The sequence below is a fragment of the Saccostrea echinata genome, unplaced genomic scaffold (assembly GCF_033153115.1).
Source record: "Saccostrea echinata isolate AGI-Se365-2 ecotype Australia unplaced genomic scaffold, CSIRO_AGI_Sech_v1 ptg000012l, whole genome shotgun sequence".
NCBI classification, from domain to species: Eukaryota; Metazoa; Mollusca; class Bivalvia; order Ostreida; family Ostreidae; genus Saccostrea; species Saccostrea echinata.
Genome location: NW_026889761.1, coordinates 12,991,593 through 13,010,482, shown reverse-complemented (window position 1 = coordinate 13,010,482; position 18,890 = coordinate 12,991,593). Strand labels below are relative to the sequence as shown.

General features: G+C 32.3%; 1 protein-coding gene across 2 annotated transcripts; it reads right to left on the bottom strand.

Moving 5' to 3' along the window:
• Positions 1-258: 258 nt before the first annotated feature.
• Positions 259-3,921, bottom strand: LOC133185962 (gastrin-releasing peptide receptor-like). Of its 2 annotated transcripts, none has more exons than XM_061321248.1 (3): positions 3,737-3,921; positions 1,580-3,108; positions 259-822 (listed from the first exon to the last, which is right to left on the bottom strand). In XM_061321248.1, exons 2-3 carry the CDS (start codon positions 2,678-2,680, stop codon positions 817-819), a joined length of 1,107 nt encoding a protein of 368 aa, XP_061177232.1. In that variant the 5' UTR covers positions 2,681-3,108; positions 3,737-3,921; the 3' UTR covers positions 259-816. The 2 variants fall into 2 exon arrangements, with proteins under 2 accessions (XP_061177232.1, XP_061177231.1); XM_061321247.1 differs by having other exon boundaries at positions 259-788; positions 3,737-3,919.
• Positions 3,922-18,890: the final 14,969 nt, after the last annotated feature.

Here is an 18,890-nt window from a genome sequence, read left to right as displayed (position 1 = left end):
CATTGTACCTAACAAAAAATACTTTCCAGGGAGCATGCGTAAAAATGTTTTACTGTTTGATGGGATGGGGTAGGGTGGGGGTACTTTTTACAGTTCCTTTTCTTTTTAAGATGGAGATTGTGTATGTCATGGCTTCTCTCTGGTTCTGTAATGGTACAGAGAGACTTAATAGAATTCAGATCGTAAGGAAGTACAATAATGTAAATCAGCAAGATAAAGAATGACAACGTTATGATTTTCAAACATTTATATCACATTGAAAACATATTGACATTACTAATCAAACAATAATAACAACTTGATCAAGCAATTCTAAGAACATTAAATGTACTGGTCAAATCTGAACATGGATTGAAAATAACGATGAATTAATATTAAACATTTAATGTTCAAATGAATATTCTTCTCATGCTTTTTTCATATCTGCAGATATGTAAACATCGAAGACAGAAAATCTGAAATAAAGACTTACTGGCCTGACTGATAAAATTACAAACAACAAGAAACAGCTATGAAACATTTTTATAAATAATTTGCACCAACCTTTTCAATGATCAACAACACTAGCCTCTTTACACAAATATTGCACTTTCGATATATTTTCGTATTACAACATACGATGTCGTTTTATTTTTAAATCTACCACTTTTTGTCGGATAGCTATAATGTCCAGTACATATGCAATTTATTTGTACATCACCGACAGTGGACTTCTACAGGTTTCAGCTGTAAGTGTCAGACGTTTCCATAGCAGTGACATTTTGACGTGTAACTCAAAAGTTTTCTTTCTGCAATTACCCAGTAATAAATTAAAAGTTAGCCCTGCAAGGCAAAAAAAAAAAAAAAAAAATATCATTGTTTCCTGTGACATGCATTAAAGAAAAAAAAAAAAAGTTCGGTAAATACAAGAAGGCTTAAAACAAGCTCAATTCTTTTCTTGGAAAAGTGTATCATGATGAAATTGTTCTTAGAAAGTCCTTGTTCCAAGACATTTTGTTTTAATTTAATAAAGCACCTCTAAGAAATGAACAGTAGAGTCGTTAAGTTAAATTTAGCTCTTTTAAGGCATGGATAGAGGCAATTTTAGCACAAAGGCTGCATAAAAACAAGCTCCAAAATACTTTGTCTAAAACCTTTAATGGTAAATCTAAAACCAATTTCTCAATATCTTTCTATATATTTGTAAAATATTTACTCACAGGAAACAACATATGTTCATGTTATTCAATTTAAACTCTTTCAAAAAAAAAAATGCATATACATTGTATAACAATTTTCAGTATATGGAAGAAAAGTTTTCAGAGATTTTACACAATCAAATACCATAGCACAAAAAGAAGTTAATTGTTTCATCGCAACTCAGTTAGTAAAAGATTTATAATTCTATTTCTTGCAACATTTTATCAAATCGCACTTATAAACAAAAAGATATGATTTTTGCCATTCAACATTTCCAACTAGTCACATATCAATTAGAAGGTCTGATTTAATATAATGGATTTTTCTTCATACGAATTAAATTTAGCCTAAAATTACATCGAAAGCGGAAAATTGTTACGCATGTGAAGATAAATCATACCTCTGAGTGAGCTTTGATGATGGTCATTGAGGTGCTCCCTCGTCTAATGGTTCCATTATAAAGCATGGCTGACGCCGACTCCGGTTGGATCGGCCTGTAGGACTTTGGGCAGCAGCGAAATAAATATTTGTTGTAATATCTCCTGAACTGACTACTCAGAAAGTACAACGCATACGGATTTATACTGGAATAAACGTACATGAGACAAAATCCAAACACTTTGAAGATTACCCAGAATATCGTTACTTCTACCTCGTCACCTGTCCAATGGTACCAAAGCAGAAACACGTATCGCGGCAGCCAGCACAGTATGAATAAGAATACAAATGACAGGACCACTTTTGCGACCTTAACCCTAGCCTCCATTTGCTTCTTTTGTTGGCGGGAAACGACAGAACCCGTAGTAGTTTCACAAGGAATTCGACGACTGCTTGTCACCAGTATAATCGCCATCATGCAGTAGAAAAATCCTATTATTAAGAGGGGTACCACAAACAGAACGATGAATTTTACCATTATAAAAACCTTCATAAATACCTGTTCATCGTAACAATATTGCTTACCCTCATAAACGTATATGTTCATGTTTACTGCTTCTGGTATAGCAAAGAGAGCTGATAATATCCAAATCGAGGCTACTGTTATTCCTATCTTAAGTCTTGGTTTTCCTTTATGTTTGCTCATTGGAAACACGATTGCAAAGAATCGGTCTCCGCTTAGAGCCGTTAGTGTGAACACTGATACTCCAACACACAGGGTTTGCAAGTATTCATTTCCTTTGCAGACCACCACTCCAAATGGATACTCATCCAAGGTGAAGTACATTGAAGAAAAAGGAGCGGACATTAGCAGTAGTACCATATCCCCGATAGAAAGGCTCACTATTAAAATGTTTGGTGTGTTCCTCATGCATTTATTGGCGAAAACAGTGTATATCAGAAGTCCATTTCCAACAACTCCAACTAGCATCAAAATAATAATAATCAAAGGAACAACAATACGCATCACAGCTGCACCTGCTGGCTCATTGTTGCTGTAATTTGCAAAATTTCCTTCAGTTGAGTTAAAAGCATTAACTATAGATGTGTTCGTATACTCCATATCTTGTTTCTCGCTCTTTAACTCGACTCAAATCAAACTGCTTTTTTCAACGTCAAGTTTAAATAAAACGTTAACCAGGACTTCAATTTTTTTTTTTCAAAATTGTCAATATAAAATCAAATAAGACCGTCAGCTGCGTGTCATAATTAAACATGCAGAGACTTTATGTAAAGATTTATAATTACAGCATTTATGGATCTTTTTATCAAGAACAAACGCCAGGATCATGTGTCATTTATTCCTTGTCGATTTGCCTTGCAACTGGATACCTCGATGGACGAGGGCTGTCGCTACATCTGTTCCCTGTTAGAATTTGTCTCCTCCTGAATTGAGGTTGTCAAATTACCGACACCTTTTCATGGCTTTTCGCTGTCTTAATCAATTTTATCTTTTTCAATGTTTTCATGCGTCATGAGGGTCTGTGAAATCTGAATATGAAAACGGAACAAATATCAAATAGAATTCATTAAAATGTGTATTAGTACGTTTTTCAGATTATAAATAAATCTTCCTATACAAAATTGTTTGCACATGCTTAAAAAAAGTTTTTTTTATGCTCTGACTTAAATGAGTTTTAAAAAACTTCTAATTTATGACCCCAGATATATCCTCAAATGCCTGTTTTTTTAACCGTTGACCATATATAAATAAATAAATATATATATATATATATATATATATATATATATATATATATATATATATATATATATATATATATATATATATATATATATATATATATATATATAAATTTTTTAAAAAGTAAATATTCTGAAACCTAAAAAGACGCAATGCATCGTGTAAAAATCCCATAGGACTTAAATGATATTAAAAGTAGCAAAATAAAAGGAAATATAATAATGATATAGGAAATTTAATTTCTTGTAAAAATTAAAAGAGTTTCCAAATCAATTTCTACGAATCGTTTCTTCTCAGAATATAAAGTGTATACCGCAATCAATAATTTAATTTAAATTGCCGATAAATAAACTGTTGGACGCAAAAAATGAAGCAAACTAATTTTGGAAAGATTAATTGGAAAACACGACTTACCTGTATCTCATGAATCAAATTAATTCTGGTTTGTTCATTCCCACTGGTTCAATAGTTTGTTCCGAGAAGATCAGTGTGTGAGAGCATCTGCTATTGAAGTGTGCCAGTTCTATCTCATCTGCCGAACATCGCTACCAATGGTTTTCTAAGAGGTTGGGCATTGAGTACTCGCCTCCGAATTCTCATTGGTAGAACCCCTCGCTCCAGAGTATAAGAAATGTGTGCTTATATTGACTATTCGAGCAAACCAGGATTGGGATGTTATAGATGGGCAAATTTATCTGCATTGTAATAATTCAAATGGCACAAAAGCTTAAAATGATTTTTTTCTACTCTTATATTATTTTTAAATTGCTTTTTTTCACATAAGTGGAAATATTTATAAAGATAGGAATAGTCATTGTCTACGTATTAATTATGCAACAAGATTATATACTAGTAATAATTATCAAACATATAATTAACATTGAGCTAGCGACGTAAGCAAGAATCTGGTATTCTTATGCATTCGTTTAAACCAATTAACAGAAGTACTAGTGTATAAGGGGGTGTAATAATATTTCAAGATGTGAATTTGTGATTTAAGATGGAAGTAACATTAAAACTCGGTTATAGCGAAGTCATTGGAACCTATGAATTTACTTTATATCAGTAGTTCGGTATATCCGTAGAACAAGTACATGTTAAAGTATATGTAACGAATTCGAAATAACTTATTTCGTCCTCTCCCTACATGAGAAGTCCTTCAAGTATGACTGTCTAATGTATTTAAGGAAGTATTAAATAGAAAACGTACCATGGAGAACTAGTTTGATAATGAATTTAATATCAAATATGAATATTTCTATCAGTTTAATAATTAAAATCTGAGAACTTTAAAAATTCGTTATAAAAGATGTAGTAAATTTCATTATTTTTCATCTCTCACAGAATTGTTATGTTCTAAATTTGAATTTACCGGGTGGGAGTAAATACAAAATTTAGAACATGACAGAATTACGCTATATTCGTAAGTTCGTTCTATATCAGAGTTTGTTGTAACCGAAGTGAATGAACAACAGTTGACCATTATCATTTGATATTAAGTTTGTTAATGACGGTCTCCAGAAATATGTCGGGCTGTTCAAACTTTACAGACGGCGGATATGATTGATCAACATCCGGCATATTTCCTTAGAACCTGGGTAGATGGACAGTAACAATATAATATTAATAACTGATTAAGTTGCCAAGAACTAAAAAGAGTGCAGTCTTTTAATTTATGTTTTCATTTTTTTTTCATTGTATGAAATTCTCTGTCCAACTGTGCAAGTCTGTTTGTATTGTCTATTGATTACGTTACTTTAAAATCCACTTGTGATGTCATTCTTTTGTTTGGATGCTCCATTATTTTTTGGGAATGGAGAGTTGCGAATTGCACGGAGAACATAGTGTTCATATTATGTTTTAAATTCGATATGTATCATTCACTCCGCCGTCCATAGAAATAAAGACGTTTGACACGTCACCTCTGCTATCTAATGAATGTGGACATATAAGTCAAAGGCGAAATAAAGATGGAAAATCAGATTTTTAGTGGAGGATATTACAGATGGTAAAACAAATTTAATATATATATTTTACAAGTCTCTACCTTTTAAAGGAAATGCATGTGTGATTCGAGCAATAGGTGGACCCTCAACCAGAAATAGTGCCTTCAGCCTTTTGCTTCAGGCAACACTTTTTCATCGGATTAAAAAATTCTTTCTTACCTTCATAATCGATCAATAATTATGTAATGTCCACTTCATAAAATTGTTTTTAGGTTTTAAAAGAAGTGCATAACTGGGAAATTTAACATTCATGATGGAAGCATAAAGCAGAGACCTTATACTTTAATATATATAGTTTACAAGTCTCTACTTTTTAAAGGAAATGCATGTATTTAAGTTTCCTTGTTTAAATTTGACATTCTAGATACCTTCCTATGAGCATTTCGAGTTCTGTAGATTTCCCAGAGGTGTTTAGTAGGAATATGTGTTAAGTTGAATCTTTATGGTAAACTGTTAATGAACCAATGTCTCAATTTTCTTATTTCTGTGAAATATATAATTACTTTTATGAGTGAGATTGTTTCCGATTTTAGTGAAAACCTCTTGTACTTTCAAGAAATCTTTTGAATGCTTTTAAAAAACGTTTAAATACAGCAAAGTGTATTGATCTAAAGACTAGGAGTCTCGGCCTGTAAGGAAGGTGCTAGTTGCCCTCGTTACCCTCTCTATGTAGATATACTACTTATTCAGGGTTGCTACAATTTTACAGATATTATCTTTGCTGAGAAGATCGCCTTCAATTTACAAAATAACTGAGTAGTTTTTTCTTTGTTTCCGAATTTTCTTCTTTTTTCTTCTTTTTTTCTTTTTTGAGTATTTGTAAAGCCGACTGCAGGACTTTTTTTTATAGGAGAAACAGCTGATTTAAGATCAATTCTTTTTACTTTCGATCGATGTTTTAAATATCTTACGTGAAGTCTTTGAAAGTATGCTATGCAAAACAGATGTCGGGAAGGTTTTGATTAATCATTTGTTTGATTTTTACAACGCTTTAATTAGCTTAAATGATGTATTGGAATATCGCGTTATTTTTTCTTTCATCTAGATTTATCATTACCCATGAACATATATCGTTCGATTATATTTACTTTGGCAGTATTGCTATACACCTGAAACGAAACCTCTTACATTTTCTTAAGTTCACAAAGGTTATTCAAAATATTGACTCCAATAGAATGTATTTAATGAAAGCCTAATTGCAAATTTGAAAAAAAAATATAGAGCTCCTACAGGTTTGTCATTTTTCGTATGTTTGATCTTTAAGTCTTTCGAGAGGTCTTTGTATAATATGATGTATGATGTATGAATATTTTTTTTTATTGTAATGCTTAATTATTAATATTGTTATATATAACGTCCCATTCGAGAAATTTTTTCTCAAGTAGACAAATCAAATTTTTTGCTTACAGCGGTAGCAGTAAGGGTTCTTTATCTTGCCAATGTCTACCTTTACACGGGACCTCGATTTTTTAGGGTCTAATTCGAAAAACCCGTGACTTTCACTTCTAACGCCGGGAGCTGGGTGAAGGAAGAGTCCCTATCTATGTCAAAACGAATCAAACTTCCCGATCACGAAGGGAGCGCCATACATGTACGCTACTGCGAACGGTTATATATATATTCTAAAGCATATAATAAATGGATGTTACATACATAAAATATACTATTTTCCTATTTTGAGATACCCTATAAAGCTGACATATACTGTATTGTCAATGTTTAGTTAAGTTTCACTATTTTATTTTAAAGTACTTGTTTTTTTTCAATATGCTTATCTAAGAATTAAAAGAATAAATTTATCCCAAGATAAAAGCTCATCGGCAATTTATGAAGATTCAGAATGCAACATAAATTTCAAAGATGGATATTTAAATCTTTCTAAAGGTAAGGGGATTCAAATATCCTGAACAGAGTGTGACGCTGCATGTCATTCAAGGTGCATGTATATATTTACTAGTGCACAGTGACTAAAACTAAATGGATGAATAGTTTTACACGGATTCCAATTTTATGTTAAAAACAGTTCAATGTCCAACACAAATATTGTCTACATTCATTAAGCGTTTTTAAGACGTCGTACAAATCTAATAACCATGATGCAATTTTGCTCAGTGGAGCGTGAAGTTCACTTCCTGGCGTTGCAGACTAATTCCAGCCTCACTGGCCGCCTCACAAGCAGCTCGTGCGGGGATCAATCTCTCACTCATCAATACAAGTTGTTTACAATTGTCAGAAATACAACAGTCGTGTTTATTCTCCTTTGTGTATTACAATACTTGTTGAAAGGTTCCTCGTCCCTTTGTAATGCAAAGCGCGCTGCTGTACGTACACGAAATGATTTAATGCAATATTCGACATTCCCTTTTTTGCTGCCTACCAGAACATTGTTCATTCCAGCGCCCCAAGGTTTCTTATATTCTTCAAAGGTTTCTGTGTTCTAGTTGAAAGACATTGCAGTCTTAAAAATTAGGGGGAAAAAAGTAAAAATAAGGCATATTGAAATTAGAATATGAAGTTGATCGAATTAATATTTTCTAATGAACATTGCATAGAATATTGCTCAGAACTGATTTCCAGTTTATGAATGCAGGTTATAAAATGCTAAGTATATACATACGAGAATAGATGTTTCCTGATTTATTTGCACGCATACAAATTCAATTAGACCTGATTTTTCCTCGTTTAAGAGCATGTCTGTGTTCAGTTCGTTTTTTTTTTTCGCATATGCGTTCGTTTGATTAATTAAGAATAATGTGGTCTGGCATCTTTTAAGCATTCGCACTGTTTAAAAAAAACCATCGACTTCACCTTTGTTGTGGTTACACATGTGACGTGTCATGACCTTCATGTACTGACTTATCACAAAGGAAAATGTCGTACTGATGAGGAATTGAAGTTTCCGCCTGGTCCATAAAATGACTTAATATTACACCTGATATCTGTTCCCTTCTCTGACATTCAAAATCACATCCTTTAACCTTTGAATAAAAATTCTGCCCTGACCGTTTACTGTACAGTATCCCAAATATTAAAGAAAATAACTTGATATTTTGTTTATAATGCACATGTAGTAATGTTATTAATTTCTTGCTCAGGTGGTCATGACCTTAGATTATTGTAGTTGTCTAGCAAATATATCGTCAAATTGGAATCTTCGAACCCGAATATGGCATGGAAATTGTATGTAGGTGTTTTGTTATCTTTGTTGTTTTATTTGAATTTTTAGATAGTTGCTGTGGTTTTAGGTGAGGATATTCTCCAACATCCGTTCAATGACTGGGTTTTGTGTTCATAATGCTGTCTTATGATGCAAGCAAAGGTTTCTTTACGTAAAATATTTTCTCTTTATATCTGAATGCAAAATTGACTTAACAAGAATAGTCAAGTAAAAATAAACAAAGCTTATTCTGCTTTGCATTTGAATCGACCTTGTGTTCTGATCATCAGATCGTTTTCAATCATTGAGTTTTTAAAATAAATCACTCCCTAAAACCCCAAAACAATGCCTACCAGATTTCCGATTTACCAAGACGCTCTGGTATTCATTAAGGCCAAAACATTCCACCTTTATTTATTTTTCATTTCAAGGTAAATGGCCAATAAAATAGTTTGGATTCGATTTCTGATCGTCTGCTCACAAGAAAAAAACCTTATGTTTTAATCCAATTGGATCAGAAATAGCTTCTCTTTTGTTCTTGAAAAAAAATCATCGGATCATATTTGACGTCCTGTAAAGCAGCAAAAAAAAAATTATATCGGTGCATGTAGTGAGTTTTTCTTTGAATAAGATAATCTAGTTTGTAGTAATTCGTAGACTTCCGTTCAAAGGGTAAACTTCAGAATTGCATTTCATGGCCATTTAGTTCCTATCCACAGTCTTGGTTCTGCTTCCAGTGATCGTAAAATTACCTGAACTTGTTTCGTGCCCTCACAGACTCTTTAAATAAGTCGAAACTGTTTTCATAGAAAATAATTTAAGATCAAATACAAAATCTCTGATGAATTACTTCTTTTAATTAATATATGAAAATAAAAAAAAGCAACATGAAAGTCATATATGATAAAGAAAGTTGTTCGGGGAATTCTGTTTCTACATTAATGTATCTTTTTGTATGTCATGTAAATTAATCTAAATTCTGTAATTATTTAGGAAATTAACTTTATATTCTAAATAATGTACCACTCAAGGAAAGGGGATACTTATAAATAAGATAATTAAAGTTAGATAAATATGATGCATTTATAACTTCAGGGATGTAAATGCATACTTTTATGCTATATGACTTATTACAAAACCGTTTATGATGCTATTTGTCATTCTTAATTAAACCCTAAAAATTAATCATATACCTTTGGTTAAAATTAATTTTTTTCTCAAGGGGTTCAAAAGGAAAGAAATGCGTATAATTATGTTTTTTCATGACATTCGAGGCATATATTTTCACAAAGGCTCAACAATGAAACAATAAAGTTGAGAGAGAGAGAGAGAGAGAGAGAGAGAGCTGCAATTTTGGAATTTTGAAAGTTTTGAATAGGGAAAGACGGGTTTGCAACAATATTAAGATACAAGTTATTCAGTACAATCCTTTTGATTATAAGACGAGAAAAAGTAAGGTTACATAGTATTTTTTATATGAGATGAAATTATGTTTTGCTTGCAACTGTATACTCAAAACATTTTTACAATTCACTTATACCTTGTATGAAGACCCTTCCTCTAGAACATAAAAGATAACATAATTATGAAAATGAAAAATAACAACTTATCGATAAAAGGGTTGCTGAGTACCTGTTAAGATTTACACTGATAAAAAAGAAACATTCGCCTATAGTACTTCAAAACAAAAGGGCGCATCTCCTCTTGTAGGAACAGAGATTTCGATCTTATAGATCTATCCTCGAGTGTATAGGAAGCCCACTCCACGCGCCTGGCCTTTCTATTATCCCTCATTAACAGATTACCTAATGGCTTAATTGCTTAGTTTCTCGCCAGCTGCTTAAACAATACCATCTATTCAGCAACTTACGTAAACATTCGTGACATACATATACATTTTTACCTGTTTCTCTGGATTTTTTGTACTGTCCGTATACCCACTGCTTTAATTTCAAAAAGTGGTTTCATGTTGTTTTGTTAAGTAACAGAAATGCGTTCGAAGTAAAAATGGTATCATTTTTTCTTTCTGGACTGATTTCTTTCCTTTTTTCTAAAAAAATCTTTTCCCTTTGTTATGTTAATATTTGTTATAGCTTAAATTGATTTAATGCATTGGAATTCACACTTAATTTCCTAAATCCTTCCTTAATTTCTAAGCAATTAACATGATCTAATTCAATAATTTGCCTTGTAATTAGAGATGTGATTAGTGCAATGTTGGACATTCAAGTTCCTCGAAAAACATTATTTTCAAAACTTTTTGCACTAAGTTCGTATTCAAATAATTACAGCTTCTTAGGTATTTTCATAAGTGAAGAGAAACTGATATTGAGGAATTACGACGAACCCATGCAGGTTTTGACACTTATAATTAACATGTTGTTATGTAAAGAAAATTAAATGTGCAAGTGGGAATGTAATTGTGCCGTCAAAAAGAAATGTTATATTACCAATCCTTTTTACAGATTGAAAATAATTATCAATTTTCTTGAAGCATATTTCTCACAATAGAGTATCTGTAAAATGAAAGAAAAACAACAATATAATTTAAACTTGTATATCAACAAGCGCAAGCATCTCTGTAAGAAAATCTCATTTTCTTAATTGATTAATGTTTATCCAGAGTTATTATGTCTATCTTGTATAATGAATATAGTTATTTTCTTGCTTAGTTCTAGAACATCGCAGCATATATATATTTCACTTAACTTGTCTTATCATCATGGCGTTCTCTCTCTCTCTTTCTCTGTTTTTTGCTCTTGTCAAGCATCGGAAAATGCATCTGAGCTAATTCTACTACTTCAGGATGGTAATTGAAGATAAGAAAAACCACATGTTATCATCTGCATGAAATCTCTCCAAAATCTTAAACACCTTAGAAAAATAGAGTATTAAACTCATAAGCGTTATATAACCTGTAATTTTCTGAAATCTTTTACTGATAACATAAAGAAGTGAAAATCAAAACGAATCACAGGGTGAAGAATTTTCTTTGAAAAGTTTTTATAATTTACATCTCTTGGATGAAAATGAAGCTCAAGACGTATTTAGATTCACATTAACATTTTTTTTTAATTTTCTAATAACATTAAACTTTAAATTCCTCTTAATCAATCGCCCCACTGAACCAAACATCTAATATCTTTCATAAACGGTGTTTACTGATCATGAAAACAATTTGCAAGTCAACTAAAAAGTGCTTTAATTTAATTAGATTAGAATGAAAACTAAGAATTCAAGGCTAGGGGAATAAATACAATATTTAATATAGTTCCACTACCGTATTCTTCATAGAATATTAGGAACTTAGATTGTAATTGAGGGACAGTAAAATATGGAGAAAAAATCAAATAAGAATTGTTAGTTACAAATTTTAAGAATAAGTAAAAAAAATTATAATGGTTGTAAAAGTTGGATTTAGTTGAAAGAAAAGCAAGTGTTGAAAAGTCCACTTTTCCACTTTTTATAACGCATGCTGCAGTTAAATGCAAAATGAATGTCAAATATTTGTGTCGATTCTATAAAAAAGTGTAGATACTGACAACTGTCATCAAATTATAAGAAGTGAAATGACTGTAATCATGCCAATCTATATATATGTTATGAAAGCATTATCCAATGCAAGTACAGTTTTATTGAAATCGGATATTTAGATAACTGCATGGTTTCTTATAATGTTTTAAATGCACATGTACGATATTTCTGCAAGTTTTTAAATTTCTCATTTTGAAAACGCATATATTTTATGTAGAGGATTGTGAGGTTATTCTAGTAATTACGCAACGAAATTGGACAATATTCAGCTGCGTGAGCATACAAAATTACGATACAATGTATACATGTTTATACCATCGTTCTTGTCTTTCCTGAATATAAAAATAAAGGAAGCTGGTGCACAAAAATAACAAAGCATGAAATTTTGTTCTAGTAATTTCTGAAAAAAATTAATTAAAAAAAAACATGAATTATGTAACGCTAACAATCTATTCATAAATATAACTTTAAATGCATTAAAGCCAATGAACATTTAGAAGTGGAGAATTTTGTTCGAAACAAAGCGAGATGAAATGTCTATTTCATGTAGAATTTATTTTTAATCGTAATTCAAAATACCAGGCGCGTATCCATATGAGTGAAAAATTCTCGAGAGAGACATTAAACAATAAACAAACAAACAAAACAAAAATACCACGCATAGTAAAAGTTTATTTAAGAATAAGGTATCATTTTAAAAGTTTTATCGGGATGTAGATACGGGTTAAACGTTGGCATGTGATCAAATCTACTATAAAGCCCTCCCTTCGGGCTTTATAGTAGATTTGATCACATGCCAACCCGTATTTACATCGGGCTTTATAGTAGATTTGATCACATGCCAACCCATATTTACTTCCCGATAAAACTTTTTAAAATGATACCTTATTACTTATATTTACATTTGTGACTTATTTATTACAAATAGTAAGGTACCAAAGTTTAAAACCCATAAACGATTTATTTTTTCAAAACTCAACGGTATAAATTGAATGTTTTGAACACGTCGATCACTTATGACGTCACTATGAAATTACGTAGATCGTTTATGACTAAACAATCAATTTATTGTCACATGACGAACGTGTTTTACACAGTTGTAAAAACGCCTTGTTCAAATAGTGTTATATAAGGGAAAACATTTGCAAATGTAAATATTTAGAAGTACAATGTAGCATACTTGAAATGAAATGCGAAAATAACGAACAGTGATCATGCTAAAAAGTATATCTAAAAGATACAAATTCTTAGTAAAGCCAACACGAACCTCTGAAACAGAGATGGAATCAGGTGCAATGAAGGTATACACATCCCCTGTCGGCCGGTCACATCCGCCGTATGCTCCTTGCCATGATCGGGTAATTGGAAAATTCCGTTGACGATTCAGTGTGAAAATAATGGCCTAACAGTCTGTATGAAAGATTGATTGATTGAGTGTATGTTGTCGTACGTCCCATTCGAGAATTTTTCACTCATATAGAGACGTCACCATATGCAGTGAATGGCTTCAAATTTTGACCTTTACTCGGCACTCAGGGCCATTGACCAGTGAGGGATCTATATCGTGCCAACGCCTACCGTGACACGGGGCCTCGGTTTTAAAGGTCTCATCCGAAGGACCCGAAACTTTCCCTTCGAAGTACCGAGCGCATGGCGAAGGAACAGTTGCTAGCCATTATTTATCGACTTAGGTTAGTCGCGGCCGAGATTCGAACTAACGACCTCCCGATCATGAAGCGAGCGCTCTACCGACTGAGCTACCGTGAAAAGTCTTGAATGACAGACGTCAGTCAACAGTCCACTTAATGAAATATTCTTTTTGTCATTTTATCGAACATATAATTTGAGAAATGTTGTCTTTAAACGAGATTTTTGATATCCCTGTATTGTGAATTTCTTTGACAATAGCATGCTTCTTTATAGAAATTGTACGTTCGTAGAACATCGAATCAACTGGGAAGCATGAACTCCATAAGCAGTTTATAATGGTATATTGCTATACAAATGGGGGAAGTTGACGATAGGAAAGTTGAGGTCATCATGTTTATCATAAAGTTTAGTTGTCAGCTTGCAAAACAAAGTCTTTCTCTAGACCTTATTTCGAATGGGATATATCAAATCAAGGTAAGAATGAAAATGAATAATGTTAATTGATAAAACGTCGTCGATATATCTAAACGTCGAATTGAAAGCCACAGCAAGATACTTCTTCTTTTCATGTAGACGATTTTGAATAAAATCTGCTTCATGTGAATACAAAATAAGGTCTGCTAATAACGGGACACAGGATTCACTGGAATTGAATTCCAAAAGACTGTTGGAAGACCTGGTCTACATAGATACTGTCAATGAGAAACAGAAACTTTTTCTTATTATCAACCTCGTAGTACTTGTTGTTTTAACAAAATAAATTTGCAGATGACCACTGACAAGGTATGCAAATTTACGAGTTCCATTTTTATTGAAGAGGCAGTTGTCGTTGTCTATAATGTCAAATAGCGTGGTTTTTAATTTATTGTGGGGAATGGTTGTATAAAGTTTTGAAAAAGTTGTACGTTTTGATGCTATTGATTTTGGTAAGATTTTGTGATTGAAAACAACGAATACAATAGATACTTATTACATTATATGTATGGAGGGTAGACAGTAGGTTCAGCCTTTAAAATTTCATCTAAATTTGTCAAATAGTTACAACGTTAACTATGATGAGCAACTATTTAATCAAAGGTCATCAATAATGGAAATGTATTATGGCTGCTGTCTTGTAAAGCTATACTATCAGCAGTATATAGTCCTGATCAATTAAGCTTCTGACCAGAAAATTAAAACATTACACGGTTGCACGTAAAACGTTTAAAAATGATATTCAGTGGTATTACAATATACACTGCAATGTTAGGCAAGAATGAGGACACCAATTGAAACGCCGTTTAAAATATGTACTTGATTAACTCTTTATCGTCAACTGTCAACTTTGTAAAGTATGTTTTAAGTACAACAGGAGTCAAAAGGGTACTTACTATAGAAACAGAATGGTTTTTACAACACGTGCCCTTACAATAACTTTGGTTCTTAGAAAACGTTTTAATGTAAAGAACATTTGTGTTTTAATTTCTTGAATTTTTAATAAAATTTCATTGATACAAGTCATTCAACAATTAGATTCTAAGAAAATTTTGTTTTGTCAAATGATAACATTGTTTCCAAATCTGCAGCGTCCGATTGTCTTAGATACATAGAAATGAAAACTTTCTCCAAAACGTAATTCTGTGGTCAATTAGTGCAAAGTACATTGTCTCTGGCCTTTTTTCGAGAATCAATGGCGTCAGGCAGCAAATTGGAAAGTGTCAAAACCAGACTCTGCATTGATTGATACACTTATGAAAATAATTGGCTGAGTGTGGCACTAAAGGACATTGGTCGAAGACTTGCCTTTCTCTTCGAAACGAACAGAAAGAATGAAGCTTTCTTAGAACATAGGCAGGTGTTTATTATCATATTTATTTATTTATTGTTTTGCTTAGGTTCAGGAATTCGAAGAAGGGATTAACAACAGAAGGAATATTTGACTAAAGCTGTTTATGTACACCAGTTTTACTGTAGACATTTCGTCTGAATAAAAAGTTAAAATCTCTGAGGTTAACCAAATGATTGCTCTGCTGTTTTATTTACATCTTCAGAAAGACAAAATTATAGATTAATCGCTGTATGATTGATGTGAAAAACTTAATTCGCTTTGTATATCTGTTTTCGACCAAAATTATTTCCTGAAAGAAAGTACATGGATATTCCACACATTTTGATTGGGTGGAATTTATACATGGATACAGATTTCTACAGTGATATAAGTAGAAATCCATCTTCTTCACATTTTTTTGGATATCAGGTTTTCTTTGGTACAATAAGGACAAAACATTAACAAAGTTAAAGACAAATCTTTTCTTGTTCCATTCTATCACACCATCAAGAAACAGGGGGGAACTCTATAAATCAGAGCATGATGAAGACATCCGCACAGCAAAACAAAAAAAGTGTTATCGCTTTTGTATTATGGATTGTCAAATGTATTTTTACTCTGTATCGGGAAAATAAGTCTATAGACATGGAATATCGTTTTGAATAAAACCAACCGGATTACATAATGACATTAGTCCGCCAAATATATGACGTCGATTTCTATTGCTCCGAATCAACTGCTGGTAACAACCATTCCATCAGATCATCTGAGTTTTTTTTCATCAAATATTTATCAAGAACAAATATCTTGGAGAACTATCAATTTTTATCCTTTTTCCTGCATGTAAACATTATTCGCTAACGCTCTTTTCGTAATATTGATTATAATGGTACCGAATAGGTCGTTGATCGACTGATAAAAACCACCGACCCCTACGTAAATTCTCTGAAAAATCGAATTACTGTCCATTGAACTGGGGTAACTAGTAGTTTGAGACCCTTAAATCTTTACTTACCTCTGAATGATTTGAAAACATAAGTAAATCATTTAAGGATTTCAGAATACCTCTGGACTGGAATAAAAAAAAAAAAAAGAATAAGGATTTTTTTTTATTAGCAGCGCTTTTCCAACTGACTGACATTTAGTGACATATCAATTTACATGCTTGTTGGATCATATCTATATGCACCACAAAACCCAAAAAAGATCAGTATGAAAAAAAATCCATACGGATAAACTTCAAATTCGCCACCATTTATACTTTGTTAACGTAAATTGCTTTTTTAATAAAATATAAGTGGCTAAAAAAACTCTCTAAATGTCATTCAGTTATCATTCACATGTTAACATCATTTTTTATTTGTTTTTGTAATAAAATAAACACTGGCACCATATCATACTTTCTGCCGTAAAATAAAATTTCTAAATACAAACTTTTTTTTCATGATTGGAACTGCACAAATGAGCAAAAAAAAAAAAATAAATAAAAAAAAAATAAAAATTAAAAGCGGTTCTCTACAAAGGGGTCTCTGCGCATGCGTGAGAAATAGAGAAGCCACAAATTTTCGGTCTGTATATTTTTGGAAATTTATCAATTTTTTTGGTCTTAAAAATCATTCACAGTGTTTCTTCCATTATGGTATGTAATGGGACAAGATAAGGAAAAGAAAAAATCGAAAAAAAGGAAAAACAAAACGCTGAATACAAGTGGTGAAAGTGAACAAAAAATCCGAGTGAATTCAACTCAGTCAGCCATTGCCATACTACGTATAAGAAGTTCAGTAAACACACTGGGCATGGATCTGTCATTCAACAATGGAGTGATCAGTGGAACCGACGGAACTTCTCAAAACTCGCCCCCTAGTATACAGTTTCAAGGTAATCAACTACATGTACAACCTTATATGCCACAAAGTGCACAAGGACAATTTGCAGGTTATCTGTCGCCAATACAAAATCAATCGAACACTGTTTCTCAGAGTAATGATATGCGCGAAACTCTATCAGTTATATGCAACAAACTTGAATATGTGTCATCTAAACTAAATACCCTGGATCATATAGATAAAAGGTTAAGTGACTTTGAACGAAATGTAAGTAGTGTAAATCAAGAACTCAAAGAACTAAAAAATATGAAAGTTAAAGTTGAAGACATTGAGAAGGGGATGAACCACATATCAGAACAGTATGATGAACAACAAAAGGCTGTCATGGAAATCGAGCGGACAGTGAAAGATATAGACAAAAGGTCGACATCAACATTGAAAGAAAATGAAACGATGCTTGAAGAACTCAAAGCAGTACGGTTAGACTTGAGTGACCTTAAAGAACGTCACCTAGATTTACAGACAAGGTTAATGAGGGATAACCTAATATTTGACGGGATACCAGAAACTCATGATGAAGACGCAGAGACTTTGATAAAAGGCTTTATTAAGAACGAGCTGAATATCACAGACAACATTGAATTCCATCGGGTGCATAGAATGGGGAGGAAGGGTGGAACCAGACCGCGGCCGATAGTTGCAAAATTTGTGCTGCACAAAGACCGAGAAAGAGTTAGACGTGCAGCCCCTGGATCTTCAGCTGGCAGGCCATATGGAATTAACGAACAATTTCCGAAAGAAATCAATGAATGGCGCAAACAACTATATCCACAGTACAAAGCCGCCAAAAGACAGGGGAAAAGGGCTACACTTGTTGTTGACAAGCTTTTCGTCGAGGGACAATTGGTGACATTACAGACCAACCATTTAGGAGACCGATTATCATTTCCAGCATTTGAAAACCGATTTTTTTGAAAATATCAACTCTCATAATAATGATCACTCATTTTCAAATGACATAATTGAAAAAAAATACGGATTATCTGTTAATAGAAAGTCAAAAGACAAAACATTAAACCAATTTGGTAAAAAAATTGTTAACTTTGTGCAAAAATTGTAATATTTTCATACTACATGTAAATGGAAGATGTAACACAGATGTAAATGGTGAATTCACTTGCAAAAACTGCAGTATAGTGGACTACTGCATTGCAAATATTAACTTTATCAAACATGTTTTTGAAATATGTGTTACCATTTTCTACATTGTACTCAGATGTGCATAATCCAATAACGGTAAAAATGAGAATATATCCTGAACCAATGAATCCAACTATAGAAAATATTCCACATGATTGTAATAATCAATCAGAAAAGGCTAAGAGGTGGAATAGTGATGAGAAAGTAATTTACCAAAACTGTGTTGAAAATAAAGCTAGTAAAATTGAAAGTTAAGAAGATGAACTTTTAAACTGTAATGAAATTTCTTTAGATTTTATTGATAATATTGTTGAAAGAGCTGGTGAAGTTTTAGTTGGAAGTGCTAAGGAAGTTTTTGGTGTTTATAAATAAAACATTTTTTCTCAGG

Bases quoted from the DNA above. Each gene is read 5' to 3' on its own strand.
- LOC133185962 (XM_061321247.1), bottom strand. From the start codon at position 2,680: ATGGAGTATACGAACACATCTATAGTTAATGCTTTTAACTCAACTGAA.